Source organism: Symphalangus syndactylus, chromosome X (genome assembly GCF_028878055.3).
Source record: "Symphalangus syndactylus isolate Jambi chromosome X, NHGRI_mSymSyn1-v2.1_pri, whole genome shotgun sequence".
Taxonomy (NCBI): Eukaryota; Metazoa; Chordata; class Mammalia; order Primates; family Hylobatidae; genus Symphalangus; species Symphalangus syndactylus.
The window spans coordinates 67,613,202-67,637,011 of NC_072447.2; the positions used below are offsets into that span (position 1 = coordinate 67,613,202).

A 23,810-nucleotide genomic window follows, 5' to 3' on the forward strand; every position below is an offset into this window, starting at 1 on the left:
CTCAATAAATCCCAAAAAGTAAAACTAATATAGACAATGTTCTCTGATCACAACTGGATAAAACTAGAGATCAGTGTAAAATGGATCTGAATACTTGAAAACTCTCAAACAACTCTTGGGTCAAGGGGAAACTCGAGCTGGTTTCAGTGGCTCATGCCTGTAGTCTCAGCACTTTGGGAAGCTGAGATGGGGGGATCACTTGAGGCCAGGAGTTTGAGACCAGCCTGGGTAACACAGTGAGATCCCTGTCTCTACAAAAAATAAAAAAGTAGCTGGGTGTCGTGATGTATGTCTGTAGTCCCAGCTACTTGGGAGGTTGAGGTAGGAGGATCCCTTGAACCCAGGAGTTTGAGGCTGCAGTGAGCTGCCACTGCACCACTGCACTCTAGCTAGGGCAATAGAACAAGACCCTGTCTCAAAACAAACAAATGAACAAACAAAAAACAAACCAAAATTGCTGAATTTCTAGACAATAATGGCAATAAAAACATTCCGTATCAGAATCTATGGATACAGCTAAAGCAGTGGTCAGTGGAAAGTTCATAGCCTTAAAATACTTACATTACAAACAAAAAAACTAAATGAATAAGCATCAGATTGAAAAAGTTAGCGAAAGACAAAACAAATACAGGGAAGCAGAAGGAATGAATTAACAAAAATAAAAGTTAAAATAAAGGAGTTTTATCTATAATAAAATAGATAACAGTAGGACTAATAAATGAGTGGGTTGATTCTGTAAAAAAGAATTATATAAGCTATTAGATAACATAATCAGGAAAAGGAGAAAGCACAAATATACAAAATAAATGAAAAGTTGCACATAACTATAGTAAGAAGACGTTTTAAAAATCACAAAACACAACTCTATAGAAATTGTTTAAAGAACTGGAAGAAATGGATAATGTCCTACGAAAATATAATTTACAAACTGACCCTAAAAGATAAGTCCATGTAGATCAATTTTCTTTTCTTTCTTTCTTTTTTTTTTTTGAGATGGCATTTCGCTCTTGTTGCCCAGGCTGGAGTGCAATGGCACGATCTCGGCTCACCGCAACCCCCGCCTCCCGGATTCAAGCGATTCTCCTGCCTCAGCTTCCTGAGTAGCTGGGATTATAGGCATGCGCCACCAAGCCTGGATTATTTTGTATTTTTAATAGAGACAGGGTTTCTCCATGTTGGTCAGGCTGGTCTCGAACTCCCGACCTCAGGTGATCCACTCGCCTCAGCCTCCGAAAGTTCTGGGATTACAGGCGTAAGCCACCGCGTCTGGCCTTGTAGATCAACTTTCACGGAAATAGAGAAAGTTATAAAGAGCTCCCCAATTCCTCAAAGCACCAGAGAGACCAAGATCCTTTCACAACAGGAAGTCTTTTCACACTAAAAAGCAGATAATTCAAATACTATTCTTTATTTTCCTGAGCCTAAGGAAGGAACACTTTAAAAATGTTTTTATCAAGTGAATAATAACACTGATACCAAGATCTGACAAAGATTCCATAAGAAAAAGAAAACCATATAGACTAATTCTCACTTAGGAATATCGGCACAATATCCTAATTATTAACAAATAGAATCCATGACTGTGTGGGTTTTATTGCAGGAATGCAAGAATTGTTCAATATTAGGAAATCCATTAATATAATCTAACCTATTATTAGATCTAAGTAAAAAAATCCTATCGTTTTATTCAGAGATACCAAAGAGTTGTTTGTCAAAACTCAACACCCATTCTTTTATTTTTCTTCTCCTTCAGTAACTTTGGTATCAATACCCATTCTTTATAAAAACATTCAATAAAAGAGGAATATGTGGTTTCTTCCTTGATATATTTTTTATCTCATTCTCTATAGATAGATAGATCCCCCAAATCCAGCATTTCACTTAACCAGGAAATACCACCAGTATTTATATGCTAAAATCAGAAACCAACTAAGGGTACCTACTCTCTCCACTACAATTTAGCATTTTATTGGAGGTTGTCTGGGCACTGTGGCTCACGCCTGTAGTCCTAGCACTTTGGCAGGCCAAGGCAGGTAGATTGCTTGAGGCCAGGAGTTTGAGACCAGCCTGGCCAACATGGTAAAACCCCATCTCTACTAAAGTTACAAAAATTAGCTGGGTGTGGTAGTGCACACCTGTAATCCCAGCTACTCAGGAGGCTGGGGCATGAGAATCACTTGAGCCTGGGAAGTGGAGGTTGCAGTAAGCCAAGATCCTGCCACTGCCCTGTGGCCTGGGTGAGAGAGGGAGACTCTGTCTTAAAAACAAAAAACAAAAAAAAAATTGCATTGCAGGTAGTAATCATTACAATTAGAAAAGAGAAATAAATTATGTATACAATTGAAATGGAAGAAGTAAAGCTATCACCATTTATAGATGATCAGATTGTATAGCCACAAAACCCAAACAAACCAATAGAGAAACTACTACAAACAAGAGAATTCCGTAAGGTAGCAGGATATAAAATTAATATATAGAAATCATTCAGTTGGAAGATATATGGAAGAGAAGGCTCCATTTATTAGAGCAACAAAAAAGATAAAATACCTACAAACAACCTTCACAAGCAATGTCTAAAACCTTAATGAGAAACATTCATAACACTCTGAACTAATGGAAAGACATGCCATGTTCTCAGATGGGAAGACTTAAAATCACAAAGATGTCAAATTAATTTATAAATTTAGTATAAGCCCATTATCATTTTTTGGCTGCGCACGGTGGCTCACGCTTGTAATTCCAGCACTTTGGGAGGCCGAGGTAGGCAGATCACGTGGTCAGGAGTTCGAGACCAGCCTGGCCAATATGGTGAAACCCTGCGTGTATTAAAAATACAAAAATTAGCTGGGTGTGGTGGTGGGTGCCTGTAATCCCAGCTACTTGGGAGGCTGAGGCAGAAGAATCGCTTGAAGCTGGCAGGTGGAGGTTGCAGAGAGCCGAGATTGCACCACTGCACTCCAGCCTGGGCGACAGAGCGAGACTCTGTTTCAAAAAAAAGCATATCATTTTTTTTCTTTTTCTGAAACTAGACAAGCTGATTCTAAGTTCATATGGAAAAATAACAAGCAAGCATAGCCAGCATATCTCTGAAAACAAAGAATGATGATGGGGGACTACTGCCACAATAATGCTCTGTTGTAAACCAAAGTGAATAATTATGTACCAAAACTTAGACAGAGTCTATGGATCAGCTGGGAGGTTCTATGATCTGGACTAGGCTGTGTTAATTTCAACTGGGCTAGCTTATGTGTCTGCACCCAGTTGGTGGCTTGGCTGGAGGTTGGTTGGCTGCTATAGGACACATTGGCTGGGATGACCAAGCTCATTTCTACTTGTCTCTCACATCTCTCCAGGAGGCTAGTCTGAATATGTTCTCACAGCTGTGGCAGGGGTCCAAGAGAGGAAGCAGAATATGCAAGAGCTTTTTCAAGTCTCTGCTTATATCAAGTTTGCTACTATCCCATTGATTAAAGCAAGTTGTATGGCCAAACTCAAGAGTCAGTGTGGGAAGGTACTTACTACCTTTACCAAAGTTAGATAAAGAGACACATGAAAAATTGGGGTCATTAATGCAATCTATCACAAAACTATGACTCAGTATCTAGAATCCATGAAAGAAAACATATATTTATATAAATATAAAATTTGCAGCTGGGTGCGGTGGCTAAGGCCTGTAAGTTCCAGCACTTTGGGAGGCCGAGGTAGGCAGATCACCTGAGGTCAGAAGTTCGAGACCAGCCTGGCTAACATGACGAAACCCCATCTCTACTAAAAATACAGAGGCCAAATGCGGTGGCTCACGCCTGTAATCCCTGCACTTTGGGAGGCAGAGGCGGGCGGATTGCCTGAGGTCAGGAGTTCCAGACCAGCCTGGCCAATATAGTGAAGCTCCGTCTCTACTAAAAATACAAAAAATTAGCCGGGCGTGGTGGCGGGCATCTGTAATCCCAGCTACTCGGGAGGCTGAGGCAGGAGAATGGCGTGAACCCGGGAGGCGGAGCTTGCAGTGAGCCGAGATCGCGCCACTGCACTCCAGCCTGGGCGACAGAGCGAGACTCTGTCTCAAAAAAAAACCAAAAAACCAAAAAACCAAAAAAACAAAAACAGAAATTAGCTGGGCGTGGTGGCAGGCACCTGTAATCCCAGCTACTTGGGAGGCTGAGGCAGGATAGTCGTTAGAACCCAAGAGGCAGAGGTTGCAGTGACCTGAGATTGCACCACTGCACTCCAGCCTGGGCGACAGAGCGAGACTCCACCTCAAAAAATAATAATAAATAAATAAAATAAAATAAAATAAAAAATAAAATTTGCTTTGGAAAAAAGTCCATTAGCGAAGTCTGAAGAATGATGAACTGGGGAAAAAATTGATAGCTGAGATCATTGACAAAGGTCTATCTCTCTATTTAATTTTTTTTTTTTGAGACGGAGTCTCGCTCTGTCACCCAGGCTGGAGTGCAGTGGCGCAATCTCGGCTCACTGCAAGCTCCGACCCCCCAGGTTCACGCCATTCTCCTGCCTCAGCCTCCTGAGTAGCTGGGACTACGGCGCCCGCCACCATGCCTGGCTAATTTTTTGTATTTTTAGTAGAGACAGGGTTTCGCTGTGTTAGCCAGGATGGTCTCGATCTCCTGACCTTGTGATCCGCCCGCCTCGGCCTCCCAAAGTGTTGGGATTACAGGCGTGAGCCATTGCGCCCGGCCTATTTATTTAATTTTTAAAACTTGTATTTAAAGGAGTAGAGTTTATGACCTCTCTAATTATATAACAAAGTTCTGAAATGAATGAAAGGCCAGAGACCAAACAGAAAAAGAGACAGAGGATGTAAATAGATAATTAATAGAAAAACACATAAAAAGTCCCTTAAACACATGAAAAAATTATCATCACTCATAATAAATGAAAAGCAAAACTACACTGAGATACTATTTTTTTTCTTTTTCTCCTTTTTTTTTTTTTTTTTTGAGATGGTTTTACTCTTGTTACCCAGGCTGGAGTGTAGTGGCTCTATCTTGGCTCACTGCAACCTCTGCCTCCTGGTTCAAGCAATTCTCCTGCCTCAGCCTCCCAAGTAGCTGGGATTATAGGCATTCACCACCACACCTAGCTAATTTTGTATTTTTAGTACAGACGGGGTTTTGCCATGTTGGCCAGGGTGGTCTTGAACTCCTGACTTCAGGCGATCTGCCTGCCTCGGTCTCCCAAAGTGCAGGGATTCCAGACGTGAGCCACCATGCCTGGCCTGATACCATTTCTATCCTATCATTGTCAAAAATCCAAGAGTCTCACAATACACTCCGTTGCTTGTGAGGCTGTGGTGAAACAGATACAATCACATTTGGCTGGTAGAAATGCAAAATGATACAACACCTGTGGAGGCAATTTTGGCAATATCTCCCAAAGTTACAAATGTAATTCCTGGAATTTATCCTACAGAAATATTTGCATATGTATGAACTATCTATCCTTTGTTGCACAGTCATTAAATAAATGTGCACATAACATACATTCACATTACCTAATACTTTGAGGTAGCAGTCCTACGTGCTTTCATACAGAAAGCTTTCTACTTTCATGCTTTCTACTTACCAGAAACTCTCTAGTGCTCTGATAGGGAAAGACCTCCAGGATGTATTAATTAATTAATTAATCTATTTATTTTGAGACGGATTCTAGCTCTGTCACCCAGGCTGGAGTGCAGTGGCGCAAACTCGGCTCACTGCAACCTCTGTCTACTGCGTTAAAGCGATTCTCCTGCCTCAGCCTCCTGAGTAGCTGGGATTACAGGCGTGTGCCACTACACCTGGCTAATTTTTGTATTTTTAGTAGAGTCTGGGTTTCACCATGTTGGCCAGGCTGGTTTTGAACTCTTGACCTCAGGTGATCCGCCCACCTGGGCCTCCCAAAGTGCTGAAATTACAGGTGTCAGCCACTGCACCTGGCCTCCAGGATGTATTAAGTGAAAAAAGCAATATGTATAACAATATACATAGTATGGCACCTTCTGTGTAATGCGGAAGGTGGAATACGCTATACATTTATATTTGTTTGCATCTGTATAAAGAAACACTAGAAGAAGACAAAATAAACTAACAAAACTGATACCTGTGGGGGTGCAGGGGAACTGGATGGACTAGATGGGGATTAGAAATCTCAAAGTATAATTTTTAAATAGTTTCAATATTCAAAATGTGTGTTTTTTCTATTACAAGTGACATATTCAGGCTGGGCGCGGTGGCTCATGCCTGTAACCCCAGCACTTTGGGAGGCTGAGGAGGGTGGATCACTTGAGGCCTGGAGTTCAAGACCAGACTGGCCAACATGGCGAAACCCATCTCTACTAAAAATACAAAAATCAGCCATGCGTGGTGGCACACAGCTGTAATCCCAGCTACTCGGGAGGCTGAGGCAGGAGAATCACTTCACCCCAGGAGGCAGAGGCTGCAGTGAGCCCACGTCACGCCACTGCACTCCAGCCAGTGTGACAGAGCGAGACCTGATCTCAAAAAAGAAAAAAAAACTTCACAAAGTAACAAAACTCGAAGGCAATTAGAAATTTAAGAAATATACAATTCTTTGTTAAAACTTACTTGTTAATGTATTTTAATGCATAAGTAATGCCTGAATACATCTGGAGGATTTTTTTGTGTGTTTTTTTGAGACGAAGTCTTGCTCTGTTGCCCAGGCTGAAGTACAATGACGCCATCTAGGCTCACTGCAACCTCTGCCTCCTGGGTTCAAGTGATTCTCTTGCCTCAGCCTCCCGAGCAGCTGGGATTACAGCTGCCACCAAGCCCAGGTAATTTTTGTATTTTTAGTAGAGATAGGGTTTCACCATGTTGGTCAGGCTGGTCTTGAACTCCTGACCTCAGATGATCCCCCTGCCTCTGCCTTCCGAAGTGCTGGGATTACAGGCATGAGCCACTGTGCCCAGCCCTGGAGTATTTTATTGCAAATTCCAGACCTGAGGTAATCTCACACATAAAAACCATGTTTCTCTAACACACTTTTTTTTTTAAAAAGCATAATTACAATAATGTTGACATACCCAACAGTTTTTTTTGTGTGTGAGACATTGTCTAGCTCTGTCGCCCAGGCCTAAGTGCAGTGGTACGATCTGGGCACACTGCAACCTCCGCCTCCCAGGTTCAAGCAACTCTCCTGCCAAACCCTCAGGAGTAGTTGGGATTACAGGTGTGCACCACCACGCTTGACTAATTTTTGTATTTTTTTTTTGAGATGGAGTCTTGCTGTGTGGCCCAGGCTGGAGTGCAGTGGCGCGATCTTGGCTCACTGCAAGCTCCGACCCCTGAGGTTCACGCCATTCTCCTGCCTCAGCCTCCCAAGTAGCTGGGACTACAGGTGCCCACCACTATGCCTGGCTAATTTTTTTGTATTTTTAGTAGAGACAGGGTTTCACCGTGTTAACCAGGATGGTCTCAATCTCCTGACCTCGTGATCCACCCGCCTTGGCCTCCTGAAGTGCTGGGATTACAGGCGTGAGCCACTGTGCCCGGCCTAATTTTTGTATTTTTAGTACAGACAGGGTTTCACCATGTTGGCCAGGCTGGTTTCAAACTCCTGACCTCAGGTGATCCACCCGCCTCAGCATCCCAAAGTGCTGGGATTACAGGCATGAGCCACTGTGCCCAGTCTAACGTACCCAACATATTTAACATTTATTCCTGAATATCATCTAACACCCAGTCCATGTTCTACTGTCCTTCATTATCTCCAAAATACCTTTTTTAGCCTGGCCAACATGGTGAAACCCTGTCTCTACTAAAAATGCAAAAATTAGCTGGGCATGGTGGTGCACCCCTATAATCCCAGCTACTCGGAAGGCTGAGGTGGGAGAATCGCTTGAATCTGGGAGGCGGAGGCTGCAGTGAGCTGAGATCTTGCCACTGCACCCCAGCCTGGGTGACAGAACAAGATCTCATCTCAAAAAAAAAAATATTTTTATACTTCATTGGAATCTGGTTGTTAACAAGATCCACACATTGCATTTGTTTGCTTTATCTCTGAAATTTCCTTCCTTTTTCTTTTTAATCTTTTTTTTTTTTTTTTTTTTTTTGAGACGAGGTCTCGTTCTGTCCGTCAGGCTGGAGTGCAGTGGTGCGATCTCGGCTCACCACAAACTCTGCCTTCTGGGTTCAAGTGATTCTCCTGCCTCAGCCTCCCCAGTAGCTGGGATTACAGGCATGTGCCATGATGCCTAGCTAATTTTTGTATTTTTAGTAGAGATGGGGTTTCACCATGTTGGCCAGGCTGGTCTTGAACTCCTGACCTCAAGTGATCCACCCGCCTCGGCCTCCCAAAGTGCAGGGATTACAGGCATGAGCCACCATGCCCAGCCTTATTTTCTTTTTAATCTGTAATTTTCCCTCTTTTCTTCCTTCCATTTATTTGTTGAATATACTGGCTCATTTGTCCTGTAAAATTTCCCAGGTTCTTGCTTTGGTGTATTGTTTCTCCCGGTATCATTTAACATGTTTCTCTTCCTATATTCCCTGAATTTTTTGTAAATGAAGTTAAATAGAGATGCTTGATTAAATTGTTTCTTTTTTCCTTCTTGTTTAAAAGTATACTTCATGAATAGCGCTGTATACTTCTTATTGCACAACATAAGAAAGCGCATATATCTTGTTTTCTGTCTTTGATGATAAGTTTGATGAGTAGGGTCAGATGGTATCAGCCTAATTCCTCTGTTATAATTCCCCAAATTCACCTATGGTTTTAGCAGCCATATTTTTTCTTAAATCCATTATCTCATTAGGGATTGAATTGTAACACTGCCATTTCTCTTGCATTTGTAAGTTGTGAGTCTCCCATAAAGAAGCTCTTTCCCTAATTATCTATTTGATTAACCTGCAATATGATTCATGTGGGAAGGCAGGAATAATGCCAGATTTTTTCCATTTGTTGATTAATTATCAGCAGAATGAGCTGATGCCGTAGCAACATCCAAGGTAACCAATTCATTTTTATTTTAATTTTTTTTTTTGAGACAGAGTCTCGCTGTCACCCAGGCTGGAGTGCAGTGGCGCAATCGGCTCACTGCAACTTCTGCATCCCGGGTTCAAGCGATTCTCCTGTCTCAGCCTCCCAAGTAGCTGGGACTACAGGTGCCTACCACCACACCCAGCTAATTTTTGTATTTTATTAGAGACGGGGTTTCACTATGTTGGCCAGGCTGGTCTTGAACTTCTGACCTCGTGATCTGCCCACCTCGGCCTCCCAAAATCCTGGGATTACAGGTGTGAGCCACTGTGCCTGACCTCATTTTTATTTTTTAAAATATACAATTCTTAAGAGAAAACTTTAATAAAGAACACAGAAGATGATGAACTGAAGAAATGAGGGTATATTCCATGTTGTTGGATGGAATGAGTAATTATTACAATGATGGCAGTTTCTCCAAATTAATCTATAAATTTAGTGTGATCCCAATCAAAATCCCAGTTGGATTTTTGAAGACCTTGATAGACTCATTTTAAAATTTATGTGGCAATAGATCTAAGACACCTAAAAAGAAGACTAAAGAAGAGGAAATGCTCCACGTGATATTTAGACACATTACAACATACTAAAACCAAGGTGGTATTGGCCCAAGGACAGAAAAAGACGTATGTGTGTTTATGTGTGTATGGATAATAACATATGATAATGGTGGCATGGCAAATCAATGGGAAAAGGAGGAATTGTTCAGTATTTGATGGTAGGAAATCTGGCTCACCATGTGGAGAATAATAAAACTACATCCCCACGTATTAACACATATGAGGGTGGAATCTAGATGGATTAAAACCTATTCCACCTATTAGACTGGCAAAAATTAGCCATCTTGGCCGGGCGTGCTGACTCATGCCAGTAATCCCAGCACTTTGGGAGTCTGAGGTGGGTGGATTGCTTGAGGTCAGGTGAAACCCCATCTCTACTGAAATACAAAAATTAGCAGGGCATGGTGGCGGGCACCTGTAATCCCAGCTACTAGGGAGGCTGAGGCAGCAGAATTGCTTGAACCCGGGAGGTGGAAGTAGCAGTGAGCCAAGATCGCACTACTGCATTAAGACTCTGTCTTAATATATGTGCTGCCGAGGAGAGCACAAGAGAGACCCTGTCTTAAAAACAAAAAATAGCAAGCTAGAAAATGTCGAGTGTTAGTGAAGATGTGGGGATACAGAAATTCTCACACATGGTGAAAGTGTGAACTGGTACTGCCATCCCAGAGAACCATCTAGAAGTATTGGTGTTCTTAAGTCAAACTAAGTATATGCATACTTTAGAATGTAATCATGTGGTTCTTGAGTGTATGTTCCAAAAGAAATCCTCACACAGGTCAATAAGGGAAGTACAAGGATGTTCACTGAAGTATTATCAGAGAGCTGGAGGCAATCTGTGCAGTGAAGGCACAGTATGGTTACCATGAGCAGATAGAAGCAATGGATGAGGTCAGGTTGGGCACAGTGGCTCACGCCTGTAATCCCAGCACTTTGGAAAGCCGAGGTGGGTGGATCACCTGAGGCCAGGAATTCAAGACCAGCCTGGCCAATATGGCAAAACCCCGTCTCAACTAAAAAGGGTGGTGGGTGCCTGTAATTCCAGCTACTCGGGAGGCTGAGGCAGGAACCTGGGGGGCAGAGTTTGCAGTAAGCCCAGATAGCGCTACTGGACTCCAGCCTGGGCAACAGAGTGAGATGCCAGCTCAAAAAAAAAAAAAAAAAAAAAAGCAATAGATTAGATGTACACACAGCAATATGGATAGACCTTAAAAACACTAGGCTGAATGAAAAACAGAATGAGTTTTGTTTGTTTGTTTTTTTTTAGACAGAGTCTTACTCCATCGCCCAGGCTGGAGTGCAGTGGTGTGATCTCAGCTCACTGCAACCTCTACCGCCCAGGTTCAAGCGATTCTCGTGCTTCAGCCTCCCCAGTAGCTGGGATTACAGGTGTGCGCCACCACACCCAGCTAATTTTTGCATTTTTAGTACAGACAGGGTTTCGCCATGTTGGCCAGGCTGGTCTTGAACTCCTGGCCTCAAGCAATCTGCCTGCTTTGGCCTCCCAAAGTGCTGGGATTACAGGCATGAGCCACCGCATCTGGCCAGAATGAGATATTTATGTAAAAGAAAAACAACAAATACAAAGTATGCTCAATAGTGAGACAATCTGATGTCATGTGCCTCTTGAGGTGACAATACAAAATAAAGGATATCCCCTATGTACTGTTCTTGCTAAAAATATTTATTCTGAATCTATTCATGTGAAAAGAACAAATGAATCCAGAATATGGGACATATTACAAGACAATTGGCCTGGACTCTTCAAAAACATAAATGTCATTTGAAACACAAAAAATATAGGGGTATTATTCTAGATTAAAAGAGGTTAAAGGGATATAACAACCAAATGTAATACATAAACGTCAGGCATGGTGGCTCATGCCTGTAATCCCTGCACTTTGGGAGGCCAAGGTGGATGGATCACTTGAGGTCAGGAGTTTGAGTCCAGCCTGGCCAATGTGCAGAAATCCTGTCTCTACTAAGAATACAAAAATTAGCCGGGCATGGTGGCCTGCGCCTATAGTCCTAGCTACTCGGGAGGTGGAGGCAGGAGAATTACTTGAACCCAGGAGGTAGAGGTTGCAGTGAGCCAAGATTGTGCCACTGCACTCGAGCCCGGGCAACAGAGCGAGACTTCGCCTCAAAAAAATAAAAAAAAAAAAAAAAGAAATGTAATAGATAAACCTTGATTAGATCCTGGAATCAAAAAATGAAAGCTGCATTTTGGGGATAATTGGGTGGAAATGTGAATATGGGCTATACTTGATGGCATTATTGAATTATAGTTAAATCTTCTTAGGTTTGATAATGGTATTGTGGTTATGTAGGATGATATTTGGTGAAGTATAAGGGTATATGGGCTTTCATTATACCATTCTTTCAATTGTTCTGAATTTGGAAACAATATAAAATAAAAATTTGGCCGGGGCAGTGGCTCACACCCACAATCCCATGACTTTAGGAAGCTGAGGCAAGCAGATTGCTTGAGCCCCGAGTTCGAGACCAGTAAAAAAATCTTTTTTTTTTTTTTTTGAGAGAAGTCTTGTGCTTGTCCCCCAGGTTTGAGTGCAATGGCTTGATCTTGGCTCACTGCAACCTCCACCTCCCGGGTTCAAACAATTCTCCTGCCTCTGCCTCCCAAGTAGCTAGGATTAAGGCGCTTGCCACCATGCCCAGCTAATTTTTTTTTTCCCCTGCTTTTTTTTTATTAAATTTTTTTTTTTGCACACAAAACAGTAAACATTTTCTAAAAATACATACAAACAAAAAGATGCATATCAAACATATTAGGAAGGTTGCACATGGGAAGACGGGGAATAGAAATGGGGGGTGGGAATTAAAGAAAATAAATGAGAGAGGGACTTTGGATCAATGATAATAACTCAATCCTCTATTTGACAAAGAAGAAGGAGAAGGAAGAGGAAGAAAAAGAAAGTGGGATAAAGGATCAGAAAGGGAGGAAAATAGAAAGAGTATGACTCCAGGATAGACCTGTTTTGTTGTTGCTGGGTTGGTTGGTTGGTTTGTCTGTTGTATTTTTCATATGTTTCACCATGTTGGCCAGGCTGGTCTTGAACTCCTAGCCTCAAGTGATCAACTCGCCTCGGCCTCCTAGAGTGCTGGGACTACAGGCATGAGCCACCACGACCAGCCCCCACATTGTGTCTGGCGTCCGTGGTACACCTCCCAGACGGGGCGGCCAGGCAGAAGCGCTCCTCACTTCTTCCCAGATGGGGCGGCCGGGCAGAGACGCTCCTCACTTCTTCCCAGACGGGGCGGCCGGGCAGAGGCGCTCCTCACTTCCCAGACGATGGGCAGCCGGGCAGAGGCGCTCCTCACATCCCAGACGATGGGCGGCCGGGCAGAGGCGCTCCTCGCTTCCCAGACGATGGGCGGCCGGGCAGAGGCGCTCCTCACTTCCCAGACGGGGCGGCCGGGCAGAGACTCTCCTCACTTCTTCCCAGATGGGCGGCCGGGCAGAGACGCTCCTCACTTCTTCCTAGACGGGGCGGCCGGGCAGAGGCGCTCCTCACTTCCCAGACGGGGCAGCCGGGCAGAGGCGCTCCTCACTTCCCAGACGGGGCGGCCGGGGAGAGGCGCTCCTCACATCCCAGACGATGGGCGGCCAGGCAGAGATGCTCCTCACTTCCCAAATGGGGCGGCCGGGCAGAGACTCTCCTCACTTCTTCCCAGACGGGGCGGCCGGGAGAGACGCTCCTCACTTCTTCCCAGACGGGGCCAGACGGGGCGGCTGGGCAGAGGCGCTCCTCACTTCTTCCCAGATGGGGCGGACGGGCAGGGGCGCTCCTCACATCCCAGACGATGGGCGGCCGGGCAGAGACGCTCCTCACTTCCTAGATGGGGTGGCGGCTGGGCAGAGGTGCTCCTCACCTCCCAGACGGGGCGGCCGGGCAGAGGCGCTCCTCACATCCCAGACGGGGCGGCGGCCGGGCAGAGGCTGCAATTCTAGCACCCTGGGAGGCCAAGGCAGGCGGCTGGGAGGCGGAGGCTGCAGCGAGCCAAGACCACGCCACCGCACTCCAGCCCGGGCAACACCGAGCACCGAGTGAGCGAGACTCTGTCTGCAGTCCCAGCACCTTGGGAGGCCGAGGCGGGCAGACCACTCGAGGTCAGGAGCTGGAGACCAGGCTGGCCGACATGGCGAAACCGCGCCTCCAGCCAAAGGACAAAAACCAGACAGGGGTGGTGGCGCGCGCCCGCAATCCCAGGCAGGCCAGAGGCCGAGGCAGGAGAATCACGGGAGCTGGAGGCAGGGAGTCTGCAGTGAGCCGACTACACTCCAGCCTGGGCCACAGAGGGAAAAAAAGAAAGAAAGAAGAAGGGAAGGAGGGAAGGAAGGAAGGAAGGAAGGAAGGTGCCCAGCTAATTTTTTGTATTTTTCTTTGTAGTAGAGACAGGGTTTCACCATGTTGGCCAGGCTGGTCTCGAACTCCTGACCTCAGGTGATCTGCCCGCCTCGGCCTCCCAAAGTGCTGGGATTACAGGTGTGAGCCACCGTGTGCAGCTGAGACCAGTAAAAACATCTTTAAAAATTAGCTGGGCATGGTGACGTGCGCCTGCAGTTCCCCAGCTACTTGGGAGGGTGAGGTGGGAGGATCCCTTGAGCCCAGGAGGCGGAGGTTGCAGTGAGTGGAGGTCATGCCACCGCACTCCAGCCTGGGCGACAGAGCAAGACCCTGGTTCAAAAAAAAAAAAAAAAAAAGGAGGAAATACACATAAAGCAATAATACGTATTTTGCAAGAATGCATATATGCAAAAATATGCATAAAACACCTTTGAATGGCTGCCTATAGGAGGGAAATGAAAGTGGGAAGTAGAGATGAAAGAGATTTTAAAAAACACAATCTCTCACTAACGTAATATATATTCATCAAATACATGGAAAACACAGAAAAGTACAAGGAAGAAAATTAAATTCACTGATAATGTCACTTTGATTTGTTAGAAATGCAAATCCTGGGCCCTAAACCAGACTTACTGAATCAAAACTCTGGGCATGAGGCCCAGTAATTGGTGTTCTAACAAGCCCTCCCAGTGATTTTGATGCTGGGGAAAGTTAGAGAACCACTAATCTAGATTTAACTATTATTAACATTTTGTTTCAGATCCTTGTAGTCTTTTAAAAAATATGAAATATTTCAGACATAAAAATAAGTATAGAGAATATAACAAAAACCCACGTACCTACCACCTAGCTTAGAAAGTAAAATATTAGACAAACAGTTGAAGTTCCCTGAGTATCTCTGTCTCATTCTGTTCTTTTGTTTTCTTCCCCAGAGGTAATCAGTATTCTGGATTTGGTATTTCTCCTTAAAAATTATTGTTGGTTGGGGGTGGTGGCTCACACCTGTAATCCCAGCACCTTGCGAGGTCAAGATGTGGTTAGATCACTTGAGCTCAGGAATTCGAGATTAGCCTGGGCAACACGGCGAAACCCTGTCTCTACAAAAAATACAAAAATTAGCCAGGTGTGGTGGTACATGCCTGTAGTCCCAGGTACTTGGGAGGCTGAGGTGGGAGGATGGCTTGAGTCAGGGAGGTAGAGGCTGCAGGGAGAGGAAATCAAGCCACTGCACTGCAGCCTGGATGACAGAGCAAGATCTTGTCTCAAAAAAAATTATTGTTTATATATCTATATAATCTATAAGCAACATTGTTTGCTGTTTTCTAGATTTTAAAACTTTATATAAATGGTTTCATACTTTATGTGTCCTTCTGCAATTTGTATTTTATCTCAGTATTGTGTTTTTGAAATTTAGTTGGGTCAATGCATGCAACATGATTCATTCTTTTTCATTATAGTATTCTGCATAGTATTCTGTCATATGGCTATACCATAATTTACTTATTCATTCTCCTGTTGGTGGAATTTTGGGCTGTTCACATTTTTTTCTCTATTACAAACAGTTCTGCAATGAACATTCTTCCACATGCTCATTGAGCAAATGTGTAAGAATTTCTCTAGGAGTTAAAGTTTAGGGGTGATCTCTATCTACCTACCTATTAATCAATCATCTCCAATACTAGAACTGCTGGGTCCCAGGGTCATCTTCAGCTATTGTGGATACTTCCTAATTGTTTTCCAAAGTCGTAATAACTAGTTTCCACAAGATTTCATTGTATTTTTTCCCATATATCTTGTGCATTTGGGATTTTGTTTAAAAAGTCCTTCCCCCGTCACAAGTCACAAAGATATTCTCTTGCATTTATTAACTTCATAGTTTTATCTTTCACATTCACAGTCTACCCTCTTAGGTGGAATAAATAGAGATCCAGTTTTATATTTCTTTTCATGGAGAGCCAAATTTCCCAATGCCATCTATTAAACAGCCCATTTCCCATTTTTTGTGGTGCAGGCCTGTAAACTCACCCATTTAACAAACATTTGTTGAAGCCTGCCTCGCACCAGTCTTGTGCTGGGTGTTGTTGAAAGCTTGAGATACATGGCCCCTGCTCTCAGGGAGTTCACCCTCCTGTGGAGACAGAGTCACATAAACAACTACAGTATTGTGATAAGTGCTAGCTTAGCTGTATAGGTAAGGTGCTCTGGGTTTCTAACTCATCTGGGAAAGTCAGGGAAGGTTTCATCGAAGTGACAAGAGTTAGGTCTTAGAGAAACAGAAAAAAATTGCAAATGCAGGGGGAAAGGTGAAAGTGGTCAGGGCTGGTTTGGGGTCCAGAGGAATTTCATGTGTCTCTAGGATGAGAGGTTAGAAGCCCTCCAACGATGTAGAGAGGTAGTGAGTCCTGTTTATGTAAGGAATAAAGGGACAGAGGGAGTCATTTTCAGCCTGTCTGTGCTTGAAGTGGAGAAACAAACCCACCCTCGGAGGCACAGAGTTCCACCTACTCTGTGCCCCACCCCAGGGTTTAGGCTTGAGGAAGAGGAGGGGCTGGAATTAAACCATCAAGAAGAAAACATTTGCAGACTAGTATTTACTATTTTGTGGGGGGAGACCTCACTTCCCAGCCAGCTCCTTGAGATGGCTTCAGAAACCCCTACTTGCCCCACTCCAGAGATATAAATTCATTCCCTTCTGCAGACGCTGCTCCGGGATTGAGGGAAGGATGGAGTAGGAGGGGAAGAAGGCAAAAGGGTGGGAGAGGCTTCTAGTTGTTCTGGCTCCTGCTCTAGCTCGGGTTGGGTATGGCCATAGATCTAAACGTATGCAGAAAAAGCTGGGAGTGCTCAGGGATGGTCTGGGGCTCAAGGACCCGGGAAGGTGGTTGGGAACAGCTAACCAATTCACTTCAGGTGGGGAATACTCGGCCAGACATGTGACCCAGGCGGCCATTTTCTCACACCCTGCTGTCGCCATCTTCCAGGCAAACAAAGACACCATCCCCCACCCTTGTCTGATTGGGCGTGGTCACTGCCTGGTTATGAGCACGCATATTTAACCCCAGACAGATGCCCGCAGACAAAATTTTGGCTTGCAAGTAAGGTATATGGCCGCACCAGTCCACCCGCCGCTTTTTCCCGGTCACTTCGCCGTCCTCCTTCTCCCTCCTCCGCTATTTCCTTACCTACGGGGCAGCCAGGAGGCGGGGCCAGCGTGGTCGCGAGGAAGGGACGGGCGGGCGCGAGCTGTCAGTCAGAAGCTCCGCCCCCCTGCGGAGACCGCACGGTGGGCGGAGACGGGCGGAGTCGGGCGCCGCCAGCCTGGGATCCGGAAGTCAGAGCCTAGCTGCGCGAGAGTTTGTGCTCGCCCAACCGAGTTGTCGTGTTGCCCTCGCTTCTCAGATCCCCGCCGGAAGTGTGGGTAAGAAACTTCTCTCTTCTTTTCTTACAGTGTGCGCTCACCTAGACGGCCGGGCAGTTAGGATCGTCTATTGGATGTGAAACCAGAGATGCCCGCCAGCCTGAAATAGAGAGGTAAACAGCCGGATCCCTTCCTGGGTAGAAGGGCCCGTAAGAGGGGCAGGGATCGCGGCACACGTGGAGAAGCGCCGAATTGCCTTTTCGCGGAGTGGAGTTTGCCGGGAGAGGAGCATTGCCCCATCCCACCTAGAAAGGTGTAGACCCGGGACACACTGTGTAGAGAGGCACCAACTTCACTTGTGTGGTGAAGCGTTGATCGTCCTCAAGATAGTGAGGCTCCATTCTGCATTCACTCTGTATAAACGGGAGTCGACCCACCAAAGGCATGGGGGACATCCACCCCAACCGTGTAGAGACATCTCCCTCCACCCAGATGAGCAGCGCAGACTTCTCCCGACTTAAGGCACTTCCTTGGCTTGGCTTTAGACAGCCGCCTCGAGGCACCTCCTCAGGACAGACAGAGGCTTTGATGTATCTGCTCCCATACCATTATAGAGGAGCTTAGAAACATTTAATATACAGAGGGAGGGCATCTCTTCCCCATTCGCGTAGATCTAGAGCCCTCAGTATCGCTCCCCAACTCACCCGTCCCCAAAGTGGTTGCAGTTACAGGCCTCAGCCTATGGACAACTAAGCCGATTGCCCCCTCCTCTTAGGTTAGAGTGAGTCCCCATTGTGGAGAATCAGACCTGATCCCTACTTCCGTGGCCCCCGTTTTACCGAATGTGTAATTTTTCGAAGCACCCAACGTGCTTCGAAGCAAACAGGAACAGACCTTAATCCATGAAGAGACAGTCAGGTCTGCCCCTTGAGGGGCCGTGGGGGTAGAGGGGCTCAGATGTGTTCCTCTCCCTTTGAGGTAGACACAGATCATCCCCCTACCTCCCCTACCTCCCCCAAATATTTAGAATCACTAAATGTAGCAAGGGAGATACCCTACAGGAGCAGATATGCAGGTCTCCCTCCCTGTAATGTTGAGAGGGAGTGACATTGCTGATTACCTGGCAGTTCAGTGCGTATGGTCTCTCCCCTTTACCCAAGGTAGTGAAGCTCAGATGTGTTTCTCTCCACCCAGGGTAGAATCACAGACGCCCCCACCCCCAAGTATTAGGGCTGATCTGTTAATTTATAGCTGCATTGCCTGCCCCCTCCACACACCACCCATGCAGAGAACCAGAGCCCCTATTTCTTTCAGTGTTAGTGTGCTGCTGACTTCAACCAGCATAAAAGATGAAAGTTGTCACAGTCCACCTCCCATAGAAGGGTCCAGAATAACTCACTGCAGGTAAGGTGCAGACCCGCTTATTCAAAGCTGCATAGTTGTGGAATCAGGCATATCGATCCTGTACCACAGCCCTCTCCAGAGTAAAGAGACGCAGGACCCATCCCCACAATCTAGAGATAAACAAATCTGTGATTCTTTTCCCATGCAGCAGAGATGCACACAGCCACTTTGTGGGTTTCCCCAGTTTCTCTGCACCCCAGAGTAGAGGGACAGATGGCAATCCCCCCAACCGAAATCACCAAGGTATAAACCCCAGGCATATGCAGGCACAGATTTTTACCCCCTCCTCCAAGATTTTGTACTTATCTCAGTCCATACAGACACTCAGGTAAGAATCCCTGTTCTCAGGCCCCTTTTCCCCAGGGTAGACTCCTGGGATCTTATTTACACCCTTCCCCACCACCTCTCCCAGGGTAGATGAGATGGAGAATCCCCTACTTGGGAAAAGAGGCACTATTACCACCCCATATAGAAATAGACCATCCTTGCATGTCCCTTTCCCCTCAGTGTGGCGTTGAGCACTAGTCCCCTACCTAGAATATAACACTACAGTGTGGAGGAATAAGGACCAAAGACCCCATCTGACCCCATTTGACCCCACTGGGCTCAAAGCCCAGTGGCTTTGAGCCACTGACTCCTCCCGGAATGAGGTTGAGATCTATTCCTCCCTTTGGGTAGTATGACACTGCCTTCTCTGTGTGGACTCAGCCATATGAGGCTTTAGCTCCAGCTTCTCCCAGTTTTCCTAATTTATTATGCCTTCCTCATAATGTTCTTTAACATTTTACCTTCAGGGGACTTAGGAGGGGGCTTGTGGCATTGTGGTTCCCAGCTGTCTTCAAATTGCTTCTTCTCCCATTCTGACAGGAAGAGAGCAAGCAGATTTGAACCTATCTGCTTTCAAGCTGGTCATCACGATGAAACTTAGACACAGTGAGTTTCCTTTACCACCCCTCCCAATCCTGTGCTTTTAATGAATATTCATAGAATTTCACAGCAACTTTTTGTTTTTTTGGTTTTTGTTTTGAGATGGAGTCTCGCTCTGTCACCTAGGCTGGAGTGCAGTGGTGCAATCTCAGTTCACTGCAACCTCCGCCTCCCAGGTTTAAGCATTTCCTGCCTCAGCCTACTGAGTAGCTGGGATTATAGGTGTGTGCCACCATGCCAGGCTACTGTTTGTATTTTTAGTAGAGATAGAGTTTCACCATGTTGGCCAGGCTGGTCTCAAACTCCTGACTGCAAGTGATCTGCCCGCGTTGGCCTCCCAAAGTGCTGGGATTATAGGCGTGAGCCACTGTGCCCGGCCTTCACAGCAACTTTTAAAAACTGTTGAATATGTTTCAGATCACTCAGTCTGGATCTTTTTCATATGGTATCATTGCTGTCCTCCTGACTTCCTTGTAAGAGAATATTTCCATTATGCCCCATTCTCAGTTTACAGATGAGGAAACTGAGGCTTAGCAAGGTTAAGTGACATGATCTGAGGTGAATTGCGGTAAACAACATATCACACTGCCTGTAACCCCGACATGTCCTAACATTTTTCTCTATCAGTTGGTACCATAAGTTGCACTAGTGGTTAAGAGTGTGCCTATAATCCCAGCTGCTTGGGAGGTTGAGGCAGAAGAATCGCTTGAGCCTGGGAAGCAGAGGTTGTGGTGAGCCAAGATCGTGCCACTGCACTCCAGTCTGGGCGACAGAGTGAGACACCGTCTCAAAAAAAAAAAAAAAAACAAAAAAAGAAAAGAAAATGATAACATTTGGATAGCACACTGGCACTGGGCAGGCTGGATGAGGATTGTGCAACCCAGTGGCTCTGTTTTCTTTGTGAATGCTGACCCTGCCAGTGGACAGCTTGGTGGGAAAAAAATACATTTTTTATATAATCATAAAAATGTCATCAAGAATCATACTGTTAATACCAAAAGCAAATAATCACACTTTTATTTTATTATGTTTTTTTGAGATGGACTCTCGCTTTGTTACCAGTAGAGACGGGGTTTTGCCATGTTGGCCAGGCTGGTCTCGAACTCCTGACCTCAAGTGATCTGCCTGCCTTGGCCTCCCAAAATGCTGGAATTGCAGGCGTGAACCACCATGCCCGACCAAATAATCATATTTATAAGTAACACAAGAAAGGTGGTAATTATACTTTATTTAGGAACATCTAATACTAGATGATAAAAATATTGATAGTGATGGAAAAGACAAAAATTACCTGGTTAAAGTAGGATATATGCATACTTAAGAATTCTGGCTGTTTAAAAGATAAAGAAGTATTCTATAGAAAGATTATATGGAAAAACTGTATTGTGTGGGAAGACTATTAGATGGAAAGATCTTCAGATTTGCTAACTGAAAGAAGTTGGCCAACAGGACTATAGTATGTTATCTTTTATGGAAGAAAATGGGAGGAAATAAGAATATATATTGGTATTTACATAAAGAAAATGATGCACAATAAACTAATAAAGTGGTTTCTTGTGGCAGTGAGGGGACTGCAATGGATAGGGACAAGCATGGGAGGGAGACCTCAAAATAACACCTTTTTGTTTTTTTGAATCATATGAATCTATTACCTGTTAAAAATAAAGAATAATTCTATACATCTACATTAGTGAGGAAAATGGTGAAAATTAAATAGAAAAACTTCCTTTGTGCACACAAAACCAAGACCTTCACTGGTAAATTGCAATTAATGATCAGACTAACTGGGATGGTTGCTGGGAAAGTTGGGGGGAGGTAACGTGTGGTGCAGCTGTCTGCACTCTGGGTTAGGGGTATCTTGGACCCAAATGATAATGATTAAGTCTGGGAACGTTTTCGAGGAGTGCTAAAGAGCGTTCAAATGCAGTTTTAACTGTTGTGCATTCTTTTAAATTTTTAATTTTTTTCGAGACAGAGTCTCGCTCTGTCGCCCAGGCTGGAGTACAGTGGTATGATCTGAGCTCACTGCAACCTCCGCCTCCTGGGCTCAAGTGATTTTCCAGCCTCAGCCTCCTGAGTAGCTGGGATTACAGGTGCGTACCACCACGCCTGGCTAATTTTTTTGTATTTTTAGTAGAGACGGGGTTTCGCCATGTTGGCCAGCCTGGTCTCCAACTCTTGACCTCAAGGGATCCACCCACCTTGGCCTCCCAAAGTGCTGGGATTGCAGGCATGAGCCACTGTGCCTGGCCGCTGTTGTTCATGTTTGAGTGGTTATTTTTTAAGGGGGGAGTGTTCTATCACTTAAAAAGTTTACAACTGGCTGGGCGAGGTGGCTCATGCCTGTAATCCCAGCACTTTGGGAGGCCAAGGCGGGCGGATCATGAGGTCAGGAGTTCGAGAGCAGTCTGGCCAACGTAGTGAAACCCCGTCTCTACTAAAAATACAAAAATTTAGCTGAGTGTGGTGGTGTGTGCCTGTAATCCCAGCTACTTGGGAGGCTGAGGCAGGAGAATCGCGTGAACCCGGAAGACGGAGGCTGTAGTGAGCCGAGATCACGCCATTGCACTCCAGCCTGGGTGACAGTGCGAGACTTTGTCTCAAAAAAAAAAAAAAAAAAAAAAATCAAAGAAGTTTACAGCTATTGGTGTTGGTGGCACAGGTGTATACTCCATGGAACTTGCCTGCCTGCCTGCCTTGTCTGCCTGCTGGTCAGTTACCAAACACTGATAAAGATGTCGTAGTAGGGCAGTGGAGGGGCAAAGGAATTGCGGCTTTTTGCAGGAGTGCAATTGTAATAACAGACTGTGGGATGCTAGCTGGACAGGAAGGGAAGAAGGATGGCTGACAAATAAGGAACTGAGTAGAACGTTCAAGTCTCTAGGAGGTTGGACAAATGAGCTTGAAGATAGGAGAGAGGGGTGTCGAGACTACTTTCAGAAGTCCAAGCAGTTGCAAGTGGTTCCCCCATAGGTGTAACCATAGGAATGAGTGGGTGAGTGACTATGATTGAATGGAGATCCTTGGAGATGAAGATGTCAAGGAAGTGGGAAACCTAGATTGTTGGAAGGGTTGCCCAGTGATCTCCAAAGTCACCCAGGTTGTTGGTGGCAGGAGTTGGGTCAAAAGAAAAGCAATGAACCAGGTGCTTCAATAGATGAGGAAAAGTAAGTCATAGATGACAGGCATAGCAGCCTAGTTGGGGCCTCAAAAAGAGCAGGGTTTTTATCCTATCCCCCTCCACACATTTTTGAGATGGAGTCTCACTCTGTCACCCAGGCTGGAGTATAGTGGCGCTGTCATAGCTCATTGCAGTCTCAACCTCCTGGGCTCAAGCGATCCTCCTGCCTCAACCTTCTGAGTAGCTGGGACTACAGGCATTTGCCACTATGCCCCACTAATTTTTTTTTTTCAGTAGAGATGAGGGTCTTTCTATGTTGTCCAGGCTGGTCTTGAACTGCTGAGCTCAAACAATCCTCCCATCTTGGCTTCCCAAAGTGCTGGGATTACAGGCGTGAGCTACCACACCTGGGTTTTTTTTTTTTTTCTTTTTAACAAGAGGGAAAAATAGTCTCAGCTTGGCACTGGTGAGTCTGGAGGACTACGTACTCTACCTACTGACCCCAGGATAAACATGTGCCAGTGAAAACAACAACCACCTTTTGAGAGGCCTGCAAGTGAAACATTGTCCTTGGGAGAGCCAAGTATCAAGGCAGGAGCTTGGAGAATTGATCCCAGGGAGAGGTTGTTAGGGGAGTGCTGATCACCCAGGTGGGAGTTTCAGAGAATGTTGTGGGAAATTTGATGCTATGGCAGAGGAAGGATGAGGGGAATGAAGTCAGTGGGTGTACTGGGACATCTGTGGGTGACAGTATGGGAGATGAGGGATTAACGAATACAGAGATCTGCTTTTGCGTACTGATGAATTGGTGATTTTAGGCCTAGATGATGTTGGTGGATGCATTGAGGCTCAGAGAGGTTTTGAAAAATTCTTCAAGGTCATATAGCTAGGTAGTTGTTGAGCCAGAGTAAGAATATCTGCTGGTTATAAAATGGTAGCTGTTTTCTCTCTGGAGTTGTTGAAAAACCTATGAGCAGAGGCTCCTGAGTGCTGAGAGGGATGACTGACTGCACCCCCTTCTCCTTTTTCCCTCCCCCCTTCTCTTCTCCCCTCTGAAGCACATTCTTTTT

At 45.3% G+C, this 23,810-nt stretch overlaps 1 protein-coding gene and 1 long non-coding RNA gene across 5 annotated transcripts in view; one reads left to right on the forward strand and one right to left on the reverse strand.

The window, feature by feature from the left end:
* Nucleotides 1–2,500: 2,500 nt before the first annotated feature.
* LOC134736011 (uncharacterized) lies at nt 2,501–17,196 on the reverse strand. Its single transcript, XR_010119659.1, has 3 exons — nt 17,113–17,196; nt 15,956–16,058; nt 2,501–2,816 (listed from the first exon to the last, which is right to left on the reverse strand). It is a non-coding gene; the product is annotated as an uncharacterized lncRNA (long non-coding RNA).
* A 52-nt stretch (nt 17,197–17,248) lies between these two features.
* GNL3L (G protein nucleolar 3 like) overlaps nt 17,249–23,810 on the forward strand; it is a 38,959-nt gene continuing 32,397 nt past the window's right edge. The window contains exons 1-3 of one of the 4 annotated variants that reach the window (XM_063634823.1): nt 17,285–17,348; nt 18,603–18,692; nt 19,560–19,625. In XM_063634823.1, the coding sequence (XP_063490893.1) occupies nt 19,610–19,625 (16 nt within the window). In that variant the 5' untranslated portion in view covers nt 17,285–17,348; nt 18,603–18,692; nt 19,560–19,609. Of the gene's footprint in view, nt 17,462–18,602; nt 18,693–19,559; nt 19,626–23,810 lie in introns of all 4 variants that reach the window. The other 3 variants (XM_063634824.1, XM_055267299.2, XM_063634825.1) reach the window with 3 other exon arrangements.